Genomic DNA, 27,247 nt, shown 5'->3' with positions numbered 1-27,247 from the left:
CATCAATCATACTTTATACCTGGTTACAGAAGAGTTCTGAGGATCCATTCACTTTCCGTTATATTTTGGATTTAAAGAACGATTGGGTTCAGGTGGTGTGTGTTATGACGTCCATCTCTGTAGATCCTGAACTTCACGCTCCGTCAGATGTTGTCTGGGTTGAAGGTCAGCTGGTTCAGAAGGTGTGTGCGTGTGTGTATGTGTGGGGGGAGAGAGAAAGAGAGAGGGGGGGGGAGGAATGATAGAGAGAGGAGGGGAAAGAGAGAGAGAGAGAGAGAGGAGAGAGGTAGAGAGGAAGGGGTTGAGAGAGAGAGGGTGAACGTCCTGAGTCCTCTGGCTTAAAAACCTAGATCTTTGACTTCATCAGCTACCAGGTCAGAAAGTAATGACTACCTTTAGGCTTGCCAATTAAGTAGGTGTATTTTATTTGGTCACAAAATAAGTTACAGGAAAATCTATCTAAAATAGATGTACAACAACCAAAAAGCAATCAAATCGCAAAGTGGAAGCAAACGTTGAGGCTTCCCATCCATTGCAGAAGCCATTTGTCTTATTGATTTTGATTGAAGATAGGAAAATTATTCGTTTTGTTAATCGCAATGCATTTAATGTTAATTAAGTGTATTTAATGTTAAGAAAAAAAGCTAGGATGGGTAAGTCAGAGTGAACTTCTAGGCCAGATACATCTTTTTAGTTCCTTCCTATAGTAAGCTTTTAAATACTATGTTTTAAAGTTGACATTGTTGATGCATTAAATGAACAAATGCAAGCCTTTCTGTAGCTTTACGAGTATAGTCTTACATTTTATTGTCTTTACCTTTTTGCTGATGAATCTACAAAGAGAGTCAGAATACATTTAATAATCTTCACCAATGCAGCTCTATTTTTCAGTGGGTTTGAGAGTTTAACTCTTTAATCTCCTTCAGATACTCAACCTTTTACCAATCCAACCACCCTAGGATAATAATCACGTTATCTCATAGTAACTGCCTTTCATATCCTTTAAATCTCCCAAACCTGCCCAATATATTTCGTAATAAATGCTTCTGCCACCATCGAGTACGTAAATGCCGAGATTGAACATTCTAGACAGCAAAAGGACACTTCTCTGTGATAATATCCACAGCGCTGTCAACTCTCTACCTGTCGCTGGATTCAAAACATTCTGCCTCTTAAAAAGGTCAAATAAAAAAACGAAAGCATTCCTTAACGGTTCATGAATGAAGGAGCAGAAAGGAAACACAGCGCCATGTGAGCCCACACGGGCCACGCTTTACTCTGGGGGAGGGACGTTCAGGTCAGACCCACCGCTGGGGGAGCCACGCACAGAACAAGCATCAACAGTAGGACCAGTTTCACCGTGGAACCATCACGTCTCCCAAAAGGTCCACCACTACATCAAACAGGGGGGGGTCACATGACACAAGGGAGCGGGGAACGAGGAGAGAGTAGAGAGCGACCTGTGATGAAGCGTATTCTGATCAAGTGTACGAAACGTGTGTATGTGTGAAGAAATGGATGCAAATCCTCCAGACGTTGCCGGTTAAGTGTGTGTACATTTAAATTGTTCTGTCGGTAAATACGTCTGGCTCCCAGGATAATGACGAGGAGGAGGGTGGTGGTGGTGCTGAGGCTGAGGCTGTTGCCGGGGCGATGGGCGAGGGGAGAGGGAGGGAGGGTCGGTGGGGTCGGGGGGGGGGGGTGGGGGGGGGGGTGGGGGGGGGGGGGGGGGGGGGGGGGGGGGGGGGGGGGGGGGTCGTGTGCTGTCCTGTCCGGTCCGGGGATCACTTGTTGGGGGGTTTGTACGGCTCCAGGAGCTGCTTGGAGAAGGTGTTGACCTTCTCTGAGCCGCGCACCTCGTGGGGCAGGAGGGGCAGCTTCACTATGTGGAAGTCCTCGTACAGGTCCTCCATCTGCAGGGACAAACGGAGGCTCAGTTAGGGTAGCCTTTATCGTCGGTCCGCCGCAGTGCAGCGCCCGGGGAGCCGGTGGGGGTTTAGGGTGCCTTGCCCGAGGGCACCTCATCCTTGGGTGAGGACGTAGGAATAACTACTCCCCCCCCCCCCCCCCCCCCCCCCCCCCTTTCCACATTTATTGTGTACCGGTCGGGATTCGAGCATGACGAATTACCCAGGATACCATGCAAACTCAGGAAGCGACAATTTGTGTAAAAAGCTCTAAAAACTACAAAATGACTATTAATGCACGCTATGTCGAAAATGCACCGACGTTGGCTCAGCCTGGCTCCGCTACGTAGCTAAGATGGCTGCCGTTGAGTACGAAAAGTGTACATCGATCCACACTTCGCGATTTGACCGTTTTGAGTACACCATCCGGGTCCTTTCAACACTCTTATTTTCACCCGATCTGAACTCAAACTTAGGCTAGTAAGTACGGATAGTATGGATATTGGAACACGGCGCGAGTCTCCGGCTAAACAGCCAATTCCCTGGGTTGTGGAGATACGATATTCTGCCAGGCATCGTGTATCTTCTAAGCTTTACTTGATGGCCACATTCCTGATCTGTAACACGGTGACCGATCAATAGAGCCAATAAATCGATAAGGCGTGAATCCCATCCCAGCGGGCAGAGGGTCACCAGCGGGGACGGGACGTGGCTTTACCTGGTCCAGGTACTTGGACTGGATCTTGTGGCGCGCCTCACACATCTTGCAGGGTCGGTCTCCGTCGGGGAACACCAGCTGGTTGACGATGATGTTGTGCGTGTCGATCTGGCACTTGGCGAGCTCCTGGATCAGCCTCTCGGTCTCGTACAGAGACAGGAACTCCGCGATGCACACGCAGATGAAGGTGGTCTGCTCCTGGAGGCAGAGGGGGGGGGGGCACGGGGCATAGTTCAGCACAGTGCTTTGAGAACGGAGGGCCTTTAAAGAGGTATGATGCGTCACTTCGGCCACTAGGGGGCTCTGAATCGAGACGACGACGGAAGGCGTAGATGGAGGGGTTTGCGAAGGAGGGTGGGAACGTGGAGTTGTTGACTTCTGGTGAGAATCTATCCGACGTTAGGAATCAGCGATCACGGGAGTACTGCATACTATTTGTGAACACTGTTACACAACGGTTCAGAAAGTGGTTTTGGGTACCAGGCACCACCTTAAATACATTCCATTATTAGTGCTTGGCACAACATCCTTACTGTACCGACAGCGATATAGTGTCGTTTCTCTTTCTTCTGACAAATCGCTTTGGGTATAAGTGTCTGCTAAACGCCTCTAATGTCGATGTACCGCCCAGACCTTCAGGTCAGAGCGGTTCAGGCGGAACGTACCGGATCCTTGAACTGCTCGCTGACAGAGCGGATGACGGGCAGCGTCTCCTCCAGCTTGGAGGCCAGCTGGTCGGCATTCATGTCCCCCAGACCCAGCATGTTACACATCTGGAAGAGGAGAAGAACCAGTCATGAACCGGTCAGTACACACACACGGCCCAGCATGTTCCACCTCTGGAAGAAGAACCAGTCAGTAAACAAAGAGCATGTTGCACATCTGGAGGAGCACAGGAACCAGTCAGCACACACACACACACACACACACACACACACACACACACACACACACACACACACACACACACACACACACACACACACCACACACACACACACACACACACACACACACAAACGAGACAGACAGACAGACACAGACAACATAAACAAACAGAGACAGAGAGAGACAGAAACAAACAGAGAGAGAGAGACAAACGGAGACAGAGAGAGACCGACAAACAGAAACAAACAGAGACGGAGTGTGGCAGGGAGAGACCCCCACCTGGGAGATGAAGGGGCTGATCTGGTTCTTGATCTGCATGAGGCGGCCCAGACCTCGCTCCACGATGGTGGGGAAGTTGAGCAGGCGCAGGGTGTGTCCGGTAGGGGGCGGTGTCGAACACCACCACCGAGAAGTTCATCCCCTTCACTAACCTGACGAGGCACACACAGCGGGTTAAACACAGAACCACATCCACACTGCGGTTAAACACAGAACCACATCCTCACATTAACAGAACCACATCCACACAGCGGGTTAAACACAGAACCACATCCTCACATTAACAGAACCACATCCACACAGCGGGTTAAACACAGAACCACATCCACACATTAACAGAACCACATCCACACAGCGGGTTAAAACACAGAACCACATTCTACACATTAACAGAATCACATCCACACATTAACAGAATCACATCCACACATTAACAGAATCACATCCACACATTAACAGAACCCACATCCACACATTAACAGAATCACATCCACACATTAACAGAATAACATCTACACATTAACAGAATAACATCTACATATTTCAACAGAATAACATTTACACATTTCGATCGGCTTACACAACTTTGTAACATCATGAGGCATCATTAGCGTTGTGGTGCATGAATGCATGCGATATGTCGCTATTATTACATAAGGACTGTAAACAATAATAAGGATTCATCTCCTAAACCTTGCCTAGAGCAACTGCCTTTTCAAATGATATCATTATTTATTAGTTTCATTTTGGGGTTGAAGCATGAAAAATCACGACACAATAAAACCTTTTCTATATATCATTTGAAGTGATATCAACCGAGAGCTATTTAAAGCTTGTACATCTAGAACAAGTTGGCACAAGAGTGGACTGGTGTGCTGACCTCATGACCTCGGCGTAGCTCATGGCCTCGTCGATGCCGGGGAAGGCGCTCATGGCCTCCTGCATCATCTTCTTGCCCATGCTGAGCATGTTGTCCTCCTCAAAGAACTCATCGGGCAGCTCCGCCACGCCCAGACTGGGGTCGATTCCTGGAGACACACACACACACACACACACACACACACACACACACACACACACACACACACACACACACACACACACACACACACACACACACACACACACACACACACACACACCCACACACACACACACACACATTGAGAAAACCTCAGGCTACACTCTAGAGATATTTTATATAAAAGAAAATGAAATGAAAGAAAGTAGACATGTTTTAAGACCAGGTAAATGGAAAGTAGCACACTTGGTGTGTTGATGCTCACGACCAAATTCACAAAACACTTATCTAAATTTTGCTGTTTCTCCCCCATTTACATTTAGCAGACGCTTTCATCCAAAGCGATTGACATTTGTCAGAAGAGAGGGAAAAAATATACAATCTCTCTACTAACCTTCTCTTATGTGAATAGTCAAACAAACAAAAGATTGTTTGCCATGTCTTAGTATTTACTTCCTTTTTCGTTTCAATAGCTGGCCGGCAGCCTGTTATTACCGAGACCGTTAAACTCACCATGGCGAAGAGGTTCTCATAACCCTTAACCTTCGTGGGGCACTTTAGAGAACTTCTGGTCGAAGGCGTCCGAGATGTTGTGCGCTGGGGTCTGTAGAGATGATGAGAACGCTCTCCCTCACGGCGGCCAGCTGGACGGCCAGACTGCAGCTGAGGACGGACGGACGGCAGCGGAGGTTAAAACAGGGTCACATTTAACACTAACTGTTACACAATAATTCTATAATAATCATAATATTCCATACGCATTTATTTTATGTTGTACGTCCTTGCACTTACAAACAGTGCTTAGCATTGAGTATAACCATATCCTAGCTATCTCTGTTGCCCATCTGTTCCACAAAGATCCTGAGGACTCGGAGCAGGAACCTAAAGAGGAACCTGAAGAAGACCATCAGGAACCCGAAGATCATGAGAACTAAGCAGGAAGGAACCTGAAGATCCTGAGAACTAAGAGCAGGAACCTGAAGAAGAACCTAAAAGAAGAAGAGCAGGAACCTAAAGACCCTAATCACTCTGTCCGGGAACCAGAAGAAGACGCAGAGTCACGTCAGCTGGTTCATAGCTTTAGCTTTAATTAGCTCCGGTGCGACCTGGATCCAGGAGGAACCGGCTCCATCGGGGCTCCACTCAACGGGGTCACCAACCCAGATGAGTCCGCCACCTGACAGGCCGAGGACCAGATAACATCTAGACGTCATATCTGATCTCCACGTCCTCATTGAACCACATTCACGGAGGTCCACCACTCCACCATGTGATGAGGAGGAGGCGGCTCTCCCCGGACTTCCTCACCTGCACGTCGTCTTCCCCACGCCGCCCTTCCCGCCGACGAAGATCCATTTTAAGGACTTCTGCTCAATGATGTTCTTCAATGTCGGGTCCAGTGCTTCTATGTCGGGAGCGTCTTCGAATTCATCCTCCAGTGAAGCCGCCATCTTGTCTGTGTACGAGTCACGGACCACAGTGTTGCCAGATTGGGCTGGAAATCTGTCCCAATCTGGCAACATTGGTCACGGACTGTACCAAAGCCCGGGGGTGGGTGACGAAGTGGACGGACTCATGTGTTGACCCGGTAACTCACTGCTGTTTACGTACGAGACGTTTTGAAATCTAGTTTGATAAAAAAATGAATGCATAAATAAATAATATTATACTGCTAAGAATAATGCTAGGAATAAAAGCTTAAAAACAAGGTATGCATAGTGTTTATAATGGTAGCGTCCAGCCATGAATATCACAGATTACTTTAATGGTTTCATATTGGTAATTTGCTGCATGGATCTGAAATACCAGTAGGCCTGTTCTTCATACGACACCACCACCAGGCAACATGTTATCACGTTTTTTTTATTGTTGTTCTTAGTCTCCTGTTGAATAACTTCATAAAAAAATGCTGTTGATGTTCACAATATCAAATGATCAGCCGAGTAATACATAGCGACATAATCCCATAATTATTGAAAATATCTAATTTTCTTAAGACTGAAGCAAAATCATTGATATGGTGTAGAAATCAAAGGGCATAGGTCCACCATGTACACATTAATGTTATATTCACATCATTACACCTTTCATAAATACATTATCTCAAAAACATAGTCCATACTAAGTTGCAATTCTCTGGGAAGTACATTTTGGCACAATTATTTCAAAAGAGAATGACACACTTTTCTACTTAAGTATAATATGTTATAAAATTAGGGATGGTAAAGATCTCTGTGTAAAGACAAAAAAAAATCACAAGAATATCAAAGGCACTTAGGACATACTTTCCAGAAAGAAAGAGAAAGAGAAAGAGAGAATATATATATGTGTGTGTGTGTGTGTGTGTGTGTGTGTGTGTGTGTGTGTGTGTGTGTGTGTGTGTGTGTGTGTGTGTGTGTGTGTCAGTTACCCAGTGATATTTCTTAGGATTTGGCTAGTTTCTACGGACCAATATGTCTACTCTGCCTCTGAAACTCCTCACAGTGAAAACAGCTGGTCATGTGACATTTCCTGTTGCTGGGCAGGTTGCGTGGGCAGTCTGGATGTGGACGGCTGTAATGGGCGCGATGGTTCAACACTTTCTCTTCCTCTCTCCTCCAGGAACTTGTCAAACTCTGAGAAGATTAGATTGATCAGAACACGTCTGTACTGGTGAGGCGCACACACACAGAGGCAGAGTACACGTATTGGTCCGTAGAAACTAGCCAAATCCTAAGAAATATCACTGGGACACACACACACACACACACACACACACACACACACACACACACACACACACACACACACACACACACACACACACACACACACACACACACACACACACACACACACACACACACACACACACACACACACACACACACACACACAACTCGACTTGCCTTCACTGGTAACCCCTTCAGAAACAGCAGCCTGATCTTGCTGCGAATCAAAACACAAACATGATCAGCGTTAGAGACCCATTGTAGAGCCCTTTGAGCGGTGCCTGATTAGTAAAGTGCCGTATAAATGCAGTCCATTTACCATGGTCCGGCGAAATACATGAACTAGGGGATTAACTAGAGTACTTTCTTTTGTAATTGCACTTCAAACGCCTGCCCGGACTGTGATGTTGTTTATGATGGCTGCTATGGATGATCTGGAACTGTTGTGTGCGTGTGTTCTGCACCACAAATTGCCTCTTTGAGTCCAAGTCTAAGACCAGAACGTGATGGTTTGATGACACACATGCATCATAGCTCACCATGTCAGCAGATAACCACCGGTCAACCTCACTCATCGGGGGATTCTGCTTTGCCGGCATCTAGGGGAAAAGATGGCAGGGGGAGAAAGACTCCTTGATTTACAATCGGTCCGCTCAGACGACACATAATGCAGAACCCAATATGACCAATGACGTATACATTAAGGGGATTCTGCTGACGCTTTTATCCAAAGCGACTTTCAACCATTCATGCACACATTCACACACAGACGGCGGAGTCGGCCACGCAGGGCGACAGCCAGCTGGTCAGGAGCAGTCAGGGTGAGGCGTCTCGCTCAGGGACACCTCCACACTCAGCTAGGAGGAGCCGGGGGTCGAACCAGCAACCTTCAGGTTACCAGCCGACCCGCTCTACCTCCTAAGCTACTGTTAATGACTTCACAGTGTTATTTAGTGTAACTACGGTACGCACCACGCCTGTCACCTGCAACCGGGTGTCCAGAGCCCCGGCCAAACCTTCGACAGCGCCAGGATCCTCGTAGCGAACACTGGACACACACACAGACACACGCCGACACACACACACACACACACACACAGGTTAGACACTATACGGAGGTCTGGGTTGGACAGCATTTGTTTATTCCTGCAATCCGTGGGCAATTCAATTTTATTTGTATAGCCCTTAATCACAGCTACAGTCTCAAAGGGCTTAACGGGCCATAACTGACCATAGCCCCCCCAGTGGGCAAGAAAGAACTCCCTTAATCAGCAAAGAAGAGATCGGGAGAAGGAACGCAGAGTGGGGGGATCCCTCCTTCAGAGTGGGGGGATCCCTCCTTCAGAGTGGGGGGACCCCTCCTTCAGAGTGGGGGGATCCTCCTTCAGAGTGGGGGATCCCTCCTTCAGAGTGGGGGGTGCCTCCTTCAGAGTGGGGGGACCCTCCTTCAGAGTGGGGGATCCCTCCTTCAGAGTGGGGGGTGCCTCCTTCAGAGTGGGGGATCCCTCCTTCAGAGTGGGGGGATCCCTCCTTCAGAGTGGGGGATCCCTCCTTCAGAGTGGGGGGTCCCTCCTTCAGAGTGGGGGATCCCTCCTTCAGAGTGGGGGATCCCTTCTTCAGAGTGGGGGATCCCTCCTTCAGAGTGGGGGGATCCCTCCTTCAGAGTGGGGGATCCCTCCTTCAGAGTGGGGGGACCCCTCCTTCAGAGTGGGGGGTCCCTCCTTCAGAGTGGGGGATCCCTCCTTCAGAGTGGGGGGACCCCTCCTTCCAGGGATGGTCAACACCCACCTCTTCCTCTGCTCAGCCAATGAGCAGCCTCGTGTCTGCGCAAACATGTCAAACTCCTCCGCACCTGTAGGAGGGAGACAGCGGGATTGTTATGCAGGCCAGGGGGTGATATCACGCCACCAGGTGTGAGTGGGATCAGCCGTTTGAAAATCTGCCTCTTCCTGTGTTTTAGTGACATCACAAGTGGGCGTGTCCACGTAGATGTACGCTGGATAGATCAGTCTACCAAACGGCCTCTTAACGGCTGATCACACTCATGATTCACCCTTTAAGAAAGGGTGTTGGCACGTACAGCTCAACAGATGTTAAAGCAGAAGTCACCCACTGTGGTTAGCGACCGCACTGTGGTTAGCCTGACTGCTGGCTGCTGATTGGCCGGTTGTGGCCGTAGCGGGCGTTGATTGGCCGGGAGCCGGGGCCACAGGGCTGAGGTCGATAGGACTGAGGGCACTGGGAGGGTTCTGCTACAGAAAGTGCAGACAACGCAATGTATCATGTTCAAAATACAACATGATGTATTTTGTGGAAAAGGAAACGTGATATTTCAAGAGAAAAAAAAGGTAAAATGATACATCGTGAATGAAGTGTGCATGGTTTTCTATTTTAATAAACGAGGTCAGGGGTATACTGTAATGCATGTGTCGATTTCTGCATTGAACAGTAACACCAACAATGCGTGCACGTACGAGAGGAATGTAAACGTTTTTTACCTGACCGGTGCTTTGTTGCTTATGGAGTCTCTCAAACCTGAAACACAATCGGAGAACGTCAGAACACCACACCGAAATCAAAATGTATACGTCTGTATTCAAATGTAAATTCAAGAGAGAGTTTGTGCAGACGGAGAGACAGAGACAGACGGAGAGACAGAGACAGACGGAGAGACAGAGACAGACGGAGAGACAGACGGAGAGACAGAGACAGACGGAGAGACGGAGACAGAGACAGACGGAGAGACAGAGACAGACGGAGAGACAGAGACAGACGGACAGACAGACAGACAGACGGTCTGGTGGATCTGCTTTTAGACGGAGGGAGAGACAGACAGACAGACAGACAGACGGTCTGGTGGATCTGCTTTTAGACGGAGGGAGAGACAGACAGACAGACAGACAGACGGTCTGGTGGATCTACTTTTAGACGGAGGGAGAGACAGACAGACAGACGGTCTGGTGGATCTGCTTTTAGACGGAGGGAGAGACAGACAGACAGACAGACAGACGGTCTGGTGGATCTACTTTTAGACGGAGGGAGAGACAGACAGACAGACGGTCTGGTGGATCTGCTTTTAGACGGAGGGAGAGACAGACAGACAGACGGTCTGGTGGATCCGCCCACCTCTCATAGCGTATGAAGGCGTTGTTGAGCTCGTCGTTGATCACCAGCAGCTCTGCGATCAGCTCCTCGTCCAGCAGGCGAGGGATGAGCTCCACTACTCTGGTCTGCATGCTCTTACACACCGTGTACAGCTGCTGCTCAGGGGGGGGGGGGGGGGGGGTACACACTGGGGTCAACAACATCATACCCCATCTCAGATTGATCATTTGAATGGTAAGTTAAGGGGACGTCTGTCTGTCTGTCTGTCTGTCTGTCTGTCTGTCTGTCTGTCTGTCTGTCTGTCTGTCTGTCTGTCTGTCTGTCTGTCTGTCTGTCTGTCTGTCTGTCTGTCTGTCTGTCTGTCTGTCTGTTCCATATCAGGATCACAGGACTTTGCAGATTTATAATCTATACGTGTTGATACATAATTACAAAAAGGTCCTATATATACTGTATATACAAATGGACAGGTTTTCCCTACAATTGTCTATACACATTGCACCAGAGGATGGTCCACTGTGTACACATTCACTAGAGGCGGACCGTGGGAGTGTGTGTGGAGGACGGCTGGCTGGAACAGCCTCACCTGGCGGAGACTGATTGGACTCTGGGCCTGGGTGAGGCTGCACACCTGCTGCTCGTTGGGTGAACAGTGTGCACTCGTTAAACCAGCAGTCCCAACACGCACTCGGCACCCTTGCTATGTTCATTATCAAACCTTTGGAATAAACCAACACCACCACCCTGAGTCCTTTGTCTAGAGGAGCCCAAAAGAAGTCACCTAGGTGGGGTGTAGTATGGACCTTTGTCAGGGTCGCAGAAATGTACCCAAAGATGTGGTCACCGGCCAAGAAGGTTTAGGAACCGCTCTAGTGAGTGGGTGAGTGGCAGCTGCTGAGGGCCTATGAGGAACAGCTCCTGCGATCCCGGACTGACCTGTATGAGCTCGGTGTCGTCCGGCTGGGCGTGGCCGGGCGACAGCTCGTTGAGCATCTCAGACATGACCCGGAGGTTCCCCTTCACCAGAGACACCTCGCCCCGCAGCTTCTGCTCCTGGAGAACGAAGGGTGAACAGGTGAACAGACAGCGACAGCAAGGGAACGGTGGGACTGGAAGATTTTGTCTGTGTTCATGCAGGAATACCAACGACAGGACTTGGAAATTAAAACTTGGAGTTTAAAAAGGTTTTTAAATTTAATTTCAAAGTATTAGAAAGTATATAAATCTAAGTATATAAAGACTACTCAAGTATTTCATTAAACATTTATCTATTTCCCTACAAGTCATTCCTAGTGCGGGACATTGGTGTACTACAGTACACACACAACAATAAGTAAACAACTGAAACAGGAATGAATAAATAAATAGGCTGCACAAAAACAGGAAAGCGAGGCACAGCTTTGAGAACCAGTGTGAGTGTTGAGCTATGATGAAAGGTGAGTCAGGGTGTGAATAATTCAACGGAGGCTGCATTGTGGATGGCCGGAGGGAGGGGAGGGGGGGGGGGGGGTCCAGTGGGTCCACTCACAGGGGAGGCTCTGTCCATTAAGACAGGGAGGGGGGGGGGGGGGGGGGGGGGAGGAGTACAGTACAGTGCGGTACGCATATGGTACGAGTGCTGCTCACACTGGAGCTATCCAGGGCCTTGCTAGAGCCTCTGAATAGGACTCGTTACAGAAGACAAAGCCGGGGGAAATGACCGTGCTGGTGGATCTGGAAATCTGGGGGAAAATCCAACAAACAGCGACAAACAAACTCATAGAGTGAACAAGCACATCTACGTACATGTACGTTCCTCACATGTAAAGATGTTTACTGTTGCTTAGCGCATCCATGAACCAGACATGAAGAACAGCCAAGGCCACCACCACTGCTGTACTCACCCCAATACCTTCTGATTCAAGGTCATATTGTAGACCTGCTGTCAGAGCTCCCAGCACTAAGCCATGTTTAGAGGACAGGGCTCTAGAACAGCCAGCACGCAGGGCTCTAGAACAGCTAGCACTAAGAACAGCCAGCACTAAGGGCTCTAGAACAGCCAGCATTAAGAACAGCCAGCACTAAGAACAGCCAGCAATAAGAACAGCCAGCACTAAGGGCTATGGAACACTAGAACAGCCAGCACTTAGGGCTCTAGAACAGCCAGCATTAAGAACAGCCAGCACTAAGAACAGCCAGCACTTAGGGCTCTAGAACAGCCAGCATTAAGAACAGCCAGCACTAAGAACAGCCAGCACTTAGGGCTCTAGACCAGCATTAAGCCCTGTGGAGGGAGGGCTCGGTGGCAGTACCTGTTCAGCAGAGAGGTGGACGGGCCGCTCAGACATCTCGGGCGGGGGCGGGGCGTTCAGGGCGGGGACGTAGGCCTGCTGCTCAGATCGCCGCGGCGGTTCGACCACTAGGGGCGTCTCCGGGGAGACGTTTTCCGGAATGCTCTGTGGAGACGAGGACGTTGCATCAGTGAGGTTCAAGTGAGGACGAACTCATTAGCTGCTTCAGATTCCTTTTGTAGTTATTATAAATAGAGCTGTCAGTTAAACGCGTTATTAACGGCGTTAACGCAAACCAATTTTAACGCCGTCAATTTTTTTATCGCGCGATTAGCGCAAATCTTTTATTAAAAAAAATAATAATATTTTTTTTTTTTTTTTCTTTGCCTCAAAACAAAGAAGCAGTAGCCTGACTGCTATGTTCAAATGACATTTGTTCAAAGCAGTCTAAACGACTGCTTAGATTTTGATTGCACTATAGGCTCTTTTTTTGTATCTTCCTGTTTTGATCAGTATATGCCAATGTTGTTATCAATAAAAAGGCAAGCCGATGCACTTCACCATGTTGATAAAATAATTAAAACAAGAAGAATTAATGGGATAAAGAAATCAAGGGATATTTAGCATAGAAAACAAATTTGCGATTAATCGCGATTAATGTGAGTTAACTATGACATTAATGCGATTAATCACGATTAAATATTTTAATCGCTTGACAGCTCTAATTATAAATGGATGTCGTTAGCCTCGTAGCATAATCTCCTGAGCCGTATGTTAAGGTTCATCTTGTATTTAGCGTCAGAAAGAGTCAGATAGGTGACTTAGGCAGATAGTGATTATTGAATATAAATTATGCTATTAGTCTTATGATACCAAGTATGCTATAAGGCTAACAATATCAATCATGCTATGAGGCTAACAATATCAATCATGCTATGAGGCTAACAATATGATTTATGCTATGAGGCTAACAATATCAATCATGCTATGAGGCTAACAATATGATTTATGCTATGAGGCTAACAATATCAATCATGCTATGAGGCTGACGACATCAGTTATGTTATTAGGCTAACGATATCAGTTATGCTACGAGGCTTATGCTATCAGGCTAACAATGATGTTATGAGGCTAACAATATCAATTATGCTATTAGGCTAACGATATCAATTATGCTACGAGGCTTATGCTATGCGGCTAATGATATCAGTTATGCTACGAGGCTTATGCTATGCGGCTAATGATATCAATTATGCTACGAGGCTTATGCTATGAGGCTAATGATATCAATTATGCTACGAGGCTTATGCTATGTTGGCAGTGAGACAGGTGCCTGTCTCACCCTGCTGGGGGTGTGTATCGGCGACAGGGCGTCCAGGTCCGTCATGGGGAACTCCAGGCCGCGCCTCCTCAGGTCCTCGTACACCAAGACCACCCCCGACAGGGAGGGGGAGCTGCGGAAGGCATCGGCCCACGACTGACACACACACACACACACACACACACACACACACACACACACACACACACACACACACACACACACACACACACACACACACACACACACACACACACACACACACACACACACACACACACACACACACACACACACACACACACACGAGATTTCGGTCCTGACAATTGGTTGACTGAATTAAATTTAATTAAATGTGAAAATTGCCCTTAATCACCATTACAGTCTCAAAGGGCTTAACAGGCCAAATATGTATGAGACCCCCCTGACCTAAGCCCCCACAAGGCCAAGAACAAACTCCCTTAAATCAGCAAGGAAGAAATCCCGAATTAAAGAAAAAAAAGTCGATTCAGATTGAAAATGCAGCTTGTGGAAGCTAGTCTCTCTCTAGCCGTCATGGCGGTCAGCGCCCCACAGGTCGTCGGTCAACGCCCCCAGGTCGTCGGTCAGCGCCCCCAGGTCGGCGGTCAACGCCCCCAGGTCGGCGGTCAACGCCCCACAGGTCGTCGGTCAACGCCCCCAGGTCGTCGGTCAGCGCCCCCAGGTCGGCGGTCAACGCCCCCAGGTCGGCGGTCAACGCCCCCAGGTCGGCGGTCAGCGCCCCACAGGTCGGCGGTCAGCGCCCCACAGGTCATCGGTCAACGCCCCACAGGTCGTCGGTCAGCGCCCCACAGGTCGTCGGTCAACGCCCCACAGGTCATCGGTCAACGCCCCACAGGTCGTCGGTCAGCGCCCCACAGGTCGTCGGTCAACGCCCCACAGGTCGTCGGTCAGCGCCCCACAGGTCGTCGGTCAACGCCCCCAGGTCGGCGGTCAGCGCCCCACAGGGCGGTGGACCCCCACCTGTATGAGGCTGAGGACCCGGTCTGTGAGCGCGGTGGGCGGGTTGTGCTTGGGCAGGATGGCCCGGACCAACACCCCCTCGATGAAGTCCTGGGCGGCGATCAGAGCGTGGAACCGCCGCCCACAGTTCTTCACGCAGGCTTCCAGAACCTGAGGGGAACAGGGACACGATAGAACCCAAGTGGTAAACGGACTGCAGTAGGCGGGTTTCAGATCAAGCATGCGTTGGGTTGCCTCGCATAACATAATGCATTCTGGGATCAAAACTTCAGAAATGTCAAAACTTTGCCCTGGTTGGTTGGTTGGAATTTCAACGTGGAATTTCCCACGTGGGAAATGACATATCTCCTTTTACAGAGTTGTGCCCTCTCCCAAACTATGCTTGTTCAAACCATGGTTCAAACAACGAGAAGTGCACCTGTGTCCGACTTGTCGTTTTGGGAACTTGACGTGTTTCTGACTAGTTCCGGCGGATGTTCTCAAGACTCATTCACACACCGACGGCGGTGTCAGCCACGCAGGGCGACAGCCAGCTGGTCAGGAGCAGTCAGGGAGAGGTGCCTTGCTCAGGGACACCTCGACACTCGGGTGGGAGGAGCCGGGGATCGAACTAGCAACCTTCAGGTTACCAGCCGACCAACTCTACCTCCTGAGCCCAATGCCTCCAACATACACCACTATATCCAAACTAAAGGAGAAGATCAAACTAAGTCCAGGCCTGAACTTCCAATAACAGATTGCTAATCATCAGATATCCCAGAACCCTCCTCAGTGAAACTTCCTCTAGAGAGAGGTGGCGTCCATCTCAGGACTTCCTCATTGGTTAAACATACACCAGCCTTTGGGGTTCAATAAAAACCTACATGCAACCATAAACGGTTGTGTATAGCATTACAATAGGGGTGTGGGTAAGGTTGGGGGTTAGTGGGTTAGGATTAGGATTAGGGTTAACCCTAACCATTATAAATAATGTATACATTAATTCCTTTAGTTAACCCGAATGAACACCATGACCTTAGTGAACCTGAACACCATCAGTAAACTTGGAGCGAAACATAAGTTACCTGTTAGTTAATGCTTATTATGGCATTAACTAACAGGTCATTTATGGTTAATAAATGGTTAATTCATGTACCCAAAAAGAAAAACTGCCATTGTGCAAAATACGCATACACCTCTGGAGAGAGGCTGCAAGTATTAACGTTCGAATTTCAATTGAGTTGTTTGGTAGAAAGTTTGATCCAAAGTGCCTCACAGGTTCTTCAGCTGTTGAGAGGATCATTTGAGATGGATCTGTTCCAGGAGGTTCTTGGTTCACGCGGGCTGTGTGTCGATGTTTTCACTTGTTGATGAACCCTGACTAGAGCTGTTCCGATACCGCTACCGGTATCGGATATACCTCCGATACTGACTAAAATGCAGTATCGTTATCGGCGAGTTCGCAAGTCTATGCGCCGATACGATAGCATCACGTAACTCCTTTAGTAAACAGGCAGAGAACTTTTGACAAAAGTTCTTTTGTCAAAAGTAAGTGAACCGACTTTACAACGCTGTCATCGTAAGAGAACCCTTCGATAAGAAAAACAGCTATTAGTAGTTACAATGCTAGATGCTGTATCGGTATATACACGGTATCCGCCGATACTCAAGTTCAGGAATCGGGAAGGAAAAAACAGTATCGGTACATCTCTAACCATGACCTGGTCTTCATGAAGGCTTGTTTACCGTCAGAGTGAGCATGACCTCCTGGAAGTTGTTGTTGGCCACCACCCTCTTCTTGATGGCTTTCACTGCATCTCGGGGCCTGTGAGGGCAGAACGTAAGAGGCCTAATGACTGCCATGATGGTCATCAGAACCGGATGATATCATTAACTATCTCTTCAAAGCAGAATCTCTTTTAGAACAGTGTGTGATAGATAATAACTGTTTCCAGTAACTCCTTTAAACTCTTTACTATTTCACAGAAAAGTTGTGATTGTCATCCTTCAGAAAGTATCATGAACTATCATGAATGAAGTATCCTTATCCTAGCTGTCTTTATTGTATACGGGGAATTGGTTAACCTAGTGATTGTTAGTGCTTAGCAATTGGGTCTAAGAACATCCTTACTGCACCGACAGACAGATATCGTTGTTTCTCTTTCTGCTGACAAATGTACTTATTGTTACACTATGGATAAAAGCGTCTGCTAAACGCCCCTAATTGAAAATGTAAATGTGAGTTTAGATTTCCATTATTGTTATTATACAAAATGTCGGCCCTGACAGGAACGATTACAAACTAAGTGAAACTAACTAACCAAGCCCATCCTATCACAGAGAGGTTTAACTAAGCCCGTCCTATCACAGAGAGGTGTAACTAAGCCCGTCCTATCACAGAGAGGTTTAACTAAGCCCGTCCCATCACAGAGAGGTGTAACTAAGCCCGTCCTATCACACAGAGAGGTGTAACTAAGCCCGTCCTATCACACAGAGAGGTGTAACTAAGCCTGTCCTATCACACAGAGGTGTAACTAACCCCGTCCTATCAAAGAGAGGTGTAACGAAGCCCGTCCAATCACAACGAGGTGTAACTAAGCCGATCCTATCACAGAGAGCTGTCAGGTGATCACGCACCCGTCGTCGGTCTCGTTGATGATGTCACAGATCTCCATGTTGAGGCCCCAGTCCTCAGATCTCAGCACAGCGCTGGTGGCCCTCTCTGTCAACGAGGGAACAACACAGAGACTTTACATTAGTACCACGGAACGACCACCAGGGGAACAACACAGAGACTTTACATTAGTACCACGGAACAACCACCGGGGAACAACACAGAGACTTTACATTAGTACCACGGAACGACCACCAGGGGAACAACACAGAGACTTCACATTAGTACCGCAGAACGACCCCCGGGGCCTCTGGTTAGGGCTTTCATCAGTAAACCGTGCTGAAGGGTGTTTTTCTGGGGCTATCTCTCGAGCTGGTCCTAAGGCGCCTTTCTTCCAGCCCCCCCCCGCGGTTCAAATCCCCTGGTCACTGCCTCCCTCACTCCCCTAACTCTAACTCCTTGCCTCCCTCTCTCCCCCCTACTGCCCCTAATTCTAACTCCCTCTCTCCCCCCTGCCTCCCCTAATCCTAACTCCCTTTCTCCCCCGCTCCCCTGCCTCCCATAAATCCAACTCTAACTCCCTCTCTCTCTCCCTCCTAACTCTACCTCTACCTCACTCCCTGCCTTCCACTCTCCCTATCTCTCTCTATCTGTCGCTCGTCGCCTCCCTCTCCGTTAACTCCAACTCTGATTCCCTGCCTCCCCTAACTACCTCCCTGCCTCCCTCCTCCCTCTCTCTCGTCGCCCCGGTCTCCCATAACTCCAACTCTAATTCCCTGCCTCCCCTAACTCTTACCTCCCTGCCTCCCTCCTCCCTCTCCCCTCACTCATGTGACAGTCAGCTGCTCTGAGCATCCATGATCGCAGCGTGAGAAACAATCAGCGGATCAGACGGGAGAGGCGAGCGGGGGTCTGGGGGAGAAACGAGTCGTTCAGACGCTCCACGCATCAACATGTAGGTTCATACTGTCACACCTCACTCAATAATCCTCATTCTAGAACACAACACACCCGTCCAGCTATAAGAATCAAGAAGTAGCTTAAAACGTACACTATAGTTCTCTTGAGAAGCTTAAATTGCCCTTTTCATTTGTCAGAGGGGTTGGAGGTTAGGCCTCCAAAACAAGGCAAAGAAGCAGCCGATGTAAACATTGGGAAATGTTTGATTAGCGTTATCGACCCGATGCGCAGCGAAAAGAGCCGAACGAGGAAACGCAGTCCTATTGGTGCAGATAATAGTCTCAGATTGTGTTTAGCCCTCTGCCAACATCAATTACATTACATCCATAACATGAGGATGTACATACTTAAGCATACGGGCTGTAACAGACGTTTGCAAGATCCAAACCCTGCACGTTAAACCCTAGAAATTAAAGAAGGGGATGCGACCCAAGAACGAACCTCCCTCCTCTACATGCAGACTTACCGATTCTCTGACCGACCGGAGTGGAGAACGGGCTCCCCAGAAGGTACTCCATGGTGTCCCCGAGTGAAAACATCTTAAGGAACGAGCAGGAACCATGCAAAGAACGGCTGGACCGGGAGTTGATCGGAGACCAGCAGGTTTGAGTTCCTCTTTCTGGGGCTGCGACGCGCTGCGTCACGTGAGGGAGTGAGGAAACAACCGAGATTAGGTCCATAAAGCTTATTAACACAACCTTTAACACCTTAATAGATTATCGATGCCTCAGAAAGTACAACAAAAATAAACGTTGCATGTTTGGAGTCTGGACAAGTTGATATGACCAAATTTGTTAATTAATTGATTAATTAGGTAATAATATTTAACGTAAAGAAATAAAAGGTCAAGGCCTGCACCTTATGAACAGAATTCGAATATCATTTCATGAAACAGTTAAATATGTGCATTTGGTATTATTTGCAGAACCATTTCAGAGTGTATAACTTTTAACTTGTTAGGGCTTATTATGCTGTCGTCTGCAGCGCCTTGTCCTCACCAGTAGATGGCAGCAGAGAAGCAAAAAGTATTTACCGTATGTATTTATTTAACATAACCAAATAAAAGGCATAGGCCTGCGCCATATGAGATAAATTCGAGTATAATTCCATGAACAGTTAAATATGTGCATTTGGTATTGTTTGCAGGACCATTCTTATATGTTGTTGTCGGCAGCGCCTTGTTCCCACCGCTAGACGGCAGCAGAGCAGCGCAATGTGCTCTCTACTGTGCCGTAACCTTCAATATTTGGTTACAGCTATCTCTTTGGTTACAGGCTCAGTTCCCGATCGTTTGAAAAACGAATTTGAATGAGTGGACTGCGAGGGATGCTGTTGTATGTATAGCTAGTCTATATGGGCCAATGAGTGATTTATGGCTTGTGATGATAGGCAACAGACCGGTGGGCATTGTGACAATGCTTTAATTGAACAGTTTTAAAAAAGGTTTTACATTCAATCATTTTAAATTGGTTCTAAGATGATTTTATGTTCTTAAACAAATATAATAATATATATACAGATCATGTACCCAAAAAGAAAAACTGCCATTGTGCAAAATTCACAGATGTTTCAGTTTTTGCCTTACAGGCTACCATGGTTTTAAAATATATGAAGGTTGCATCAAAATTGGAACAAGAAATGTCCCGATAAAAACAGTCGTTAGTATCTATTATCAATTTTTCCCAGGCTGTACAATCTGGCTGAACATACCAGGGTACCTTAAAAACACACACACTATCACATTGTCACATTTTAACCGCTGCTAACGACACACACGCACGCACGCACGCACGAACACACACACACACACACACACACACACACACACACACACACACACACACACACACACACACACACACACACACACACACACACAAATAAACGCTACAAATGCAAGCTAATAATTTAAATCATAATGCATAATCCTTTTTTGGACCAAACCTAGTTAATTGTTTGTGTGTGTGTGTGTGTGTGTGTGTGTGTGTGTGTGTGTGTGTGTGTGTGTGTGTGTGTGTGTGTGTGTGTGTGTGTGTGTGTGCGCGCGCGCGCGCGTGTTCGTGCGCGCGCGTGTGGTTGTAAATGGTTCCCTCCCACTCTCGCCTCTCTCTGCAGATGAGAGGCGAGGAGGAGGGAGGGAGCCAAAGCAGGAAGGAAGGAAGGAAGGAAGGAAGGAGGGCAGAAGGAAAGGGAGCCAGGCTGTGAATGCTAACAAGCCGTCGTGGTCGCGTAGCTCTAGAGGTGGAGAAATCCACAAGAAATCCAGCTATGGAGAACAACGACGACCACTATTAACACATACTATGCGCCAGTGCAGTGATCGCCCACTGCGCACCGAACCACCGGCCGTCTGAACGCTGCAGAAACCCTCTTTTTACGCGGAGTGAAATGCGTCGCGGCTGCAGGGGACTGAGCTTCTGACAATGGAGATTGAAAATATCGTGGCCAACACGGTTCTCCTCAAGGCCAGAGAAGGTAAGTGTCCTGATCCACGAAAGAGGTTTCTCTCTCTCTCTCGCCCTCTCTCTCTTTGTACCGCGGGGAGGATCCGGAGATGATCCGGAGGTGATCCGGGCCAAGGCTGTGCTGCGCCCGGCCGGACTGCGCCTCTGTGCTTTCCCCTCCGGTCCTCCACGGTTCCCCTACGCAGTGTTTTTCCTCCTCCCGGAAAACACCGAGCCGATGTCCGTACTGGAAGCCAGCTGTTTGTTGCCCAGTTCCCCCTATAAAGGGTGGCTTCAGGGCTGGATTGACAGGCCTGGTCCGGGTGAACTGGTCCAAGATCCGAGTTATGTCATCAAGACGAGCAATTATTCTCCTCAGGAGGGAAGCTTTGGGTGGCTTTTGAGAATACAGGCTTATGATGGCACTCCAGGCAGTGTCCATTAGCCAGGATGAGATCAGAACGGACCAGACACGGTGATTCTGGCCTCCTCCTCCTCCGGTATGGGGGAGAGCTGCTTTACCTGTCGTCTCTCCTCTGCATTGTTAACCATAATGAAGTGCGTAATTCCTGCCGTGCAGAGCGCCATAGGACACCCGTTTGACGCAGAAATATTAATTCCACTGCATTGACATCTGGAGAGCGGAGGAGAACCTCGTCCCTGACGACTGGTCTCACCGTTTAGGGTTTGATGATGAGCGGTTGAATCTGGGGAGCGGGTGATGGGCCTTTCAGCCCCGCCGGACCCTGCGTCCCCTACCTGGGTACCAGTTCCACTGGACCCGGGGGTTCTGTACAAACGAAGGTCTGTGTCTTTAAACACGGATGAATTTCACTGTGATAATGATGCATGAATCGGCGGAAAGGCCATGCAGAGACCCTTTAGTGGGGGTGAGGGGGGTGAATCCATCCTCATCAGACGGAACCAGGAGATGTCGACTCGGCTGTGATTAAAGGTGAACCATGCCGCTTTTATTCTCTCCAAACGGAGTGTGACTATGAGGCGTTGGGCCCCCTGAACCATGAGGCTGTAGGTCTCAACGGTACTGGTTCCAGTGGTGGTGGCGATGGTTCACTTTACTGGACAACAATGCATTTAGAATGGGCTGCATAAGCTGACAACATTCACGTTGCAAGAGGAGGGGGTGTCGCCTCACAGCCCGGGCCTTCCTGTCTCAGAGGCTGTGGTTATGACCTAAACCCAATGAGTGAGCTACATGTTATATACTTGACTTGTAAGGCAAGGTATTTGCTAGAATAGATGGTGGGGTTGATGGTGCATTGATGAATAATGTGCTTTAAGTAGGCCTGTTACTTTAGCTACGAAGGTAAGCAAAATAGTTTATTTCTTTCAAATGCTGAACAAATATCTTTATTGTATTTTTAAATGACAATCGGTTGTTCAGTAAAGTCACTTCCAGAGCTGCGGTGAACTACTGTTGCTTTCAGGATTTCCTATTCAAATGCAATGCAAACGCTGCATGACAGTTGTGTGTGATGTTATCTCATCGCCCTGAGACACTTTGGTTCTGCACCAGAGGGGTCACCCAAGAGCTGAAATCCCTCCGACACTACAGAGAAGACCTGTAGACCTCACCTCCCCCACAGGCTCGGCGCAACCGCAGGTCGACGTGCAGCAGTCAGAGCTCTACCCATTACCTGTTGACTGTGGTCGCGACAGCTCTATATAACCACACTCGGTCAGTCTCCGCATGCTGTTACAGTAAGCAAACCACTGGTTCCCAGTTGAACTGAACGTGTCATTTCCTAGTTTCAGCTCTCATAGGACAGCAGAGTTGTTGTAATGCTTCACATGGTTGTCATGGCTTCACAAACTAGAGTACCTTTCATGGGAGGGATTGTGGCTGTTCTGCTCTGCGTTTAGCCTGTTGAAGCAAATATCTCTGCGCTTGATTTTTCTAGGATGAAAGATGATCTATGTTTTCTGGGTGTTTTTTATTGGAATGCAATATAAAGTAATGATAGTAATAATGCATAATATTGATTTCAGTGGTAAGTCACTACGTAGGCTCCCCAAAAGTAACCCCAAAACCAATAACTACCCAGAATTATGTTTAATAAAATCTTATCTAATAGGAAGGTCTACAATATATATAAAAATAATACTTTGTCAAACAAAGATAACTTTAATAACTCGAAAATGTATGGAAGGAAATTAATTGAAAGGGAATCCCTAGAATAACAACAGGGCTTCATAGAAACTCTGAGTGCCTAATGAATAAAGCCTACCTAAAATTAAAACTATGTTTACACAACAATAACTTATCCTGGTTGTGCAACAGCCCGATATGAAAACTGTTTCAACTTACTTAGCTACTAGAGCGGTACCCTCGTGCTGTATCCCCCACATTCTGCTGTTGGAGGGTCAACGTTTCCTACCATGCCGAGGTGTACTGGTATAATAAAATGGGTGTTATTGGGATAATCTAGATCAGAACCTTAGCATACAAGTCAAGCATTGAATTACAATAACGTTCGTGGCATTTAGCAGACGCTTTTATCCAAAGCGGCTTACAATAAGTACATTTGTCAGAAGAAAGAGAAACAACAATATATCTCTGTGGGTACAGTAAGGATGTTCATAGAACCGAGTGCCAAGCACTAACCATCACTAGGTTAACCCATTCCCCGTATACAGCAGAGATGGCTAGGATAAGATGCTACACAATGCTAAGTACTATTTTTAAGTGCCAGGACGTATTGGCTTTAATATACGGTCAACCTTTGTAGTTGGTATCGGCCCTAAACCAATACAGGGTGGATGTGGTTTCCTACCACCACCTCCCACCGACAGCCCTACCCAGAGCCTGCTCCACCTCCTCCCTCCTCCACCCTACCCAGAGCCTGCTCCTCTCCTAAAACCTCCTCCCTCCTCCACCCTCCACTCCTCCACCACCGAGCTCTTGTGCTTTCCCAGCACCTCCTTCCCTCCTCCCTCCTCCACCCTAACCCTGCTCCTTCACGGAGCTCGTGTCCTCTCCTAACACCTCCTCCCTCCCTCCCTCCCTCCCTCCCTCCCTCCTCCCTCCCCTCCTCCCCCTCCCCCCCCCCCCCCTGCCGTGGCGGTCAGAGTGACGTGGGCCGGCGGAGGTTTATGAGTCCTGCGGTCGGCGCCGGGCTCACTGTCGTTGTCGTCACTCCGGGTGTTTCCCTCCGGCGGCGCTCCTGAACCGCGGCCGCGGCGGATCCCCCTGATGTGGTCGGCGTTACACGGACGCCGCCGCGTCACAGAGCCCCGCGTAACGCCGGTTACCGGGTAACTGCTAGTTTACTGCGACGTCCGCTAGCTGACTCGCCTTGCTGAGTTGGCAGTTCAGCTTTTTATTTAATTGTTGTTTAATTTGAGCGTCGTTTGTTCGAGAAGGCGGTTACTTTTGTGTCAAATAAGTTTCAGCCATTTTGAATACGCTTCAACTGTGATTTTTTTTATTTGACTGGTCTCATGTGTCTATATTTCGTTTCAGACGAATGTCATCTTTAGAAAATGGAAAAGAATGGAAAATAAACTCATGTTTTTGTAAGGGTATTATGTTCGCACTTATTGTATGTTGTACGTCTTGTAGCGTCTTATCCTAGCTATCTGTGTTGTATACGGGAATGGGTTAACCTAGAGATGGTTAGTGCTTGGCACTTGGTTCTATGAACATCCTTACTGTGCCGACAGATATATTGTTGTTTCTTTCTTCTGACAAATGTAGGCTACTTTTTGTACATCGCTTTGGATAAAAGCTTCTGCTAAACGCCCTCAATGTAATTGAGTAAATATTTAGGTGGTGTTTTTTCTCCCTGCTACAGTAGACCACGTCTCTTTGATCAGTCAACGACCTCCTCCCCGTCAGTGTAACGGTTACCACTGGTTACCACTGGTCCAGGATCTGTTTGACTCAGTGGGGACACTGGTCCAGGATCTGTTTGACTCCGTGGGGCCGACCACTGCGCTGGAAGTCTTTAAATGATGCCACGCTTGTCTTAAAGCGATGAAACTCACACTATTTAAACTTAAATCGTGTCTTACCAGTTTTAGTTTTATATCCTCTCCCACTTTAGTTTCAAAGGGAATACACGTAATGTACATTATATACACCGTGTAAGCAAACAAAGTATAGACTCAGTTTATACACAGTATATGCATTATATATGTTCAATATTCCCCCTCTTTGCTTCCTTACCTCCATAGCTTATTGAGAGCAGAGTTATGTCAGATTAGTCTTGTTAACACGTTAGGTGCCCCCGAGTGCCACAAAATGTCCACGTCCATGTCCTATAGTAGTGAAATTACCCATTAAAGACCAATATCCTCGATGGAATAGTGTGAAATGTTGTCTAGTCTTTAGACCGAGACTGAACAGGAGAAACGGGTCCTATTTCAAGGAGCCGTTTAGTTTCACAACCTTTCCTACCCTTTATAGTTAGTATAGTCGTAAGAACACATTTATAAAGCTTTTGAAGTCATACTTTGCTGCATGGCGATACGTCTCACCGGAACGCAGTTTATTGTATTTATTTTGTAGATAACAATATATCTCTGTCGGTGCAGTAAGGATGTTCATAGAACCGAGTGCCAAGCCCTAACAATCACCAGGTTAACCCATTCCCCGATAACAAAGATAGATGCTACAAGATGCTACACATTGCTAAGGACTATTAAGCTATTTACGCTCCGAGGCGGATCGGGTACGCCTAAGGCCAGCTGAGGATCCGGTCCGTCTCAGGATCCGGTCCGTCTCAGGATCCGGTTCATCTCAGGGCGCGACTCAGCTCAGCTCAACGCTCTTAAACCTGTAATCGAAACGCAGATCGACACGGAGTGGTTTGACTGGCCAACAGGGCCTGGTTATACTGGCCAGCATAGTGGTTCGACTGGCCAGCAGGGAGTCGTTTGACTGGGCGGCACTGTGGTTTGAATGGTCAACAGGTCGTAGGTCGCCTGGCAAACACACGGTGGTGTGACTGGCCAGCACAGAGTGGTTTGAACGGCCAGTAGGGCCTGGTTTGACTGGGCCAACATGGTGGTTTGACTGGCCTGCAGGGCCAGGTTTGACTGGGAAGAACGGATTGGTTTGACTGGGCAACTCTATGGCTTGATTGGTCGACAGATTCTGGTTCGACTGGGAAGAACGGATTGGTTTGACTGGTCAGCACGGCTAATGGAGATGGCTGAAGTGAGCGCCTTGTAGCCAAACATACGGCCTCCTATTTACTTAACAAGTTGTTTTCATGTCTGTCGGGTCGGTCTACGGTCTCATCTATCTCTACTTCTGTTGGTAAACACGTGTTGGACGGAAATACCTTGATTTCCAAGATTGTCCCTTTATTGCATTACTGACGGTTAGAGACGTCCATCATTCTGTCTACTCCCGACGACCTCCAGTCAGCCTTCCTTCACTGGTCAGCTGATCGCCGAAACAAATACACAGAGAGGACAGGAGGTGAGACGCAACTACTTTACATGTTAGCTTAGCATTGAGCACGGAGGGACTGACACTATAGCTTAGGAAGCGGAGTTTAGCTGAACCATAGCCGTACTGTCTATGGTTAAAGGAAACCGTTTAGGTAAATGTGCCATTTACCGTAAACAGAATGTTTTGTAAAAAAACTGCTTAATTTGTTAATTCTGGTTCATATTCTCGAGTCCCTCACTTGATCACTTGCCTGATATATACTCTCTATCTTTATCGAGATGTGGATAGATATAGATATAGTTAGATAAGCTAAAAATAGATAGATAGATTGTTCAGATGACAAAAGATTACTGCTACAAGTCGATTTACTCAATGATAAAATCTAGAGAACTCCTCATCCATGTAGGTTAATATTTGCGATAATTGACGACAGCAGAACCACTTCATACAGATGATCCGAACTCTGGAACCACACCAGTACCTCCAGGCAGGCAGGGAGGACCTTCTTCAGTACACGCAGTTTCACCAGCGTTACTTTTAACCATGAATCAAAAATAATTCACTGGGTCGTTGTCGGGATTCATATGACGTATACGCAGTTCACAC

The 27,247-nt window shown here is 47.9% G+C and overlaps 3 protein-coding genes across 3 annotated transcripts in view; 1 reads left to right on the top strand and 2 right to left on the bottom strand.

Annotated features, from left to right (window-relative positions):
- Nucleotides 1-405: 405 nt before the first annotated feature.
- Nucleotides 406-6,314, bottom strand: get3 (guided entry of tail-anchored proteins factor 3, ATPase). The gene is given in 10 exon segments (XM_060046628.1): nucleotides 406-1,913; nucleotides 2,626-2,823; nucleotides 3,291-3,398; nucleotides 3,793-3,897; nucleotides 3,899-3,944; nucleotides 4,673-4,820; nucleotides 5,323-5,365; nucleotides 5,367-5,414; nucleotides 5,416-5,476; nucleotides 6,122-6,314. Coding segments are annotated over 10 exon segments (1,029 nt in total). The 5' UTR covers nucleotides 6,265-6,314; the 3' UTR covers nucleotides 406-1,784.
- A 346-nt stretch (nucleotides 6,315-6,660) lies between these two features.
- Nucleotides 6,661-19,429, bottom strand: LOC132453643 (target of Myb1 membrane trafficking protein-like). The gene is made up of 15 exons (XM_060046626.1): nucleotides 19,242-19,429; nucleotides 17,839-17,923; nucleotides 16,948-17,026; nucleotides 15,223-15,372; nucleotides 14,242-14,376; nucleotides 12,921-13,064; nucleotides 11,566-11,682; nucleotides 10,651-10,784; nucleotides 10,023-10,059; nucleotides 9,638-9,776; nucleotides 9,313-9,376; nucleotides 8,497-8,572; nucleotides 8,064-8,123; nucleotides 7,702-7,741; nucleotides 6,661-7,428 (listed from the first exon to the last, which is right to left on the bottom strand). The coding sequence occupies exons 1-15, from the start codon at nucleotides 19,312-19,314 to the stop codon at nucleotides 7,292-7,294; spliced, it is 1,470 nt and encodes a 489-aa protein (XP_059902609.1). The 5' UTR covers nucleotides 19,315-19,429; the 3' UTR covers nucleotides 6,661-7,291.
- Nucleotides 19,430-20,863: 1,434 nt separating this feature from the next.
- Nucleotides 20,864-27,247, top strand: part of grk4 (G protein-coupled receptor kinase 4) — a 43,305-nt gene continuing 36,921 nt past the window's right edge. Inside the window, exon 1 of the mRNA XM_060046587.1 lies at nucleotides 20,864-21,250. Within this exon, the coding sequence (XP_059902570.1) occupies nucleotides 21,199-21,250 (52 nt within the window). The 5' untranslated portion in view covers nucleotides 20,864-21,198. The remainder of the gene's footprint in view (nucleotides 21,251-27,247) is intronic.

The sequence above is a fragment of the Gadus macrocephalus genome, chromosome 3, assembly GCF_031168955.1.
Source record: "Gadus macrocephalus chromosome 3, ASM3116895v1".
In the NCBI taxonomy this organism is placed as follows: Eukaryota; Metazoa; Chordata; class Actinopteri; order Gadiformes; family Gadidae; genus Gadus; species Gadus macrocephalus.
The sequence above is the reverse complement of the archived record's forward strand: the minus strand, read 5'-3'. Positions and strand labels throughout refer to the sequence as shown.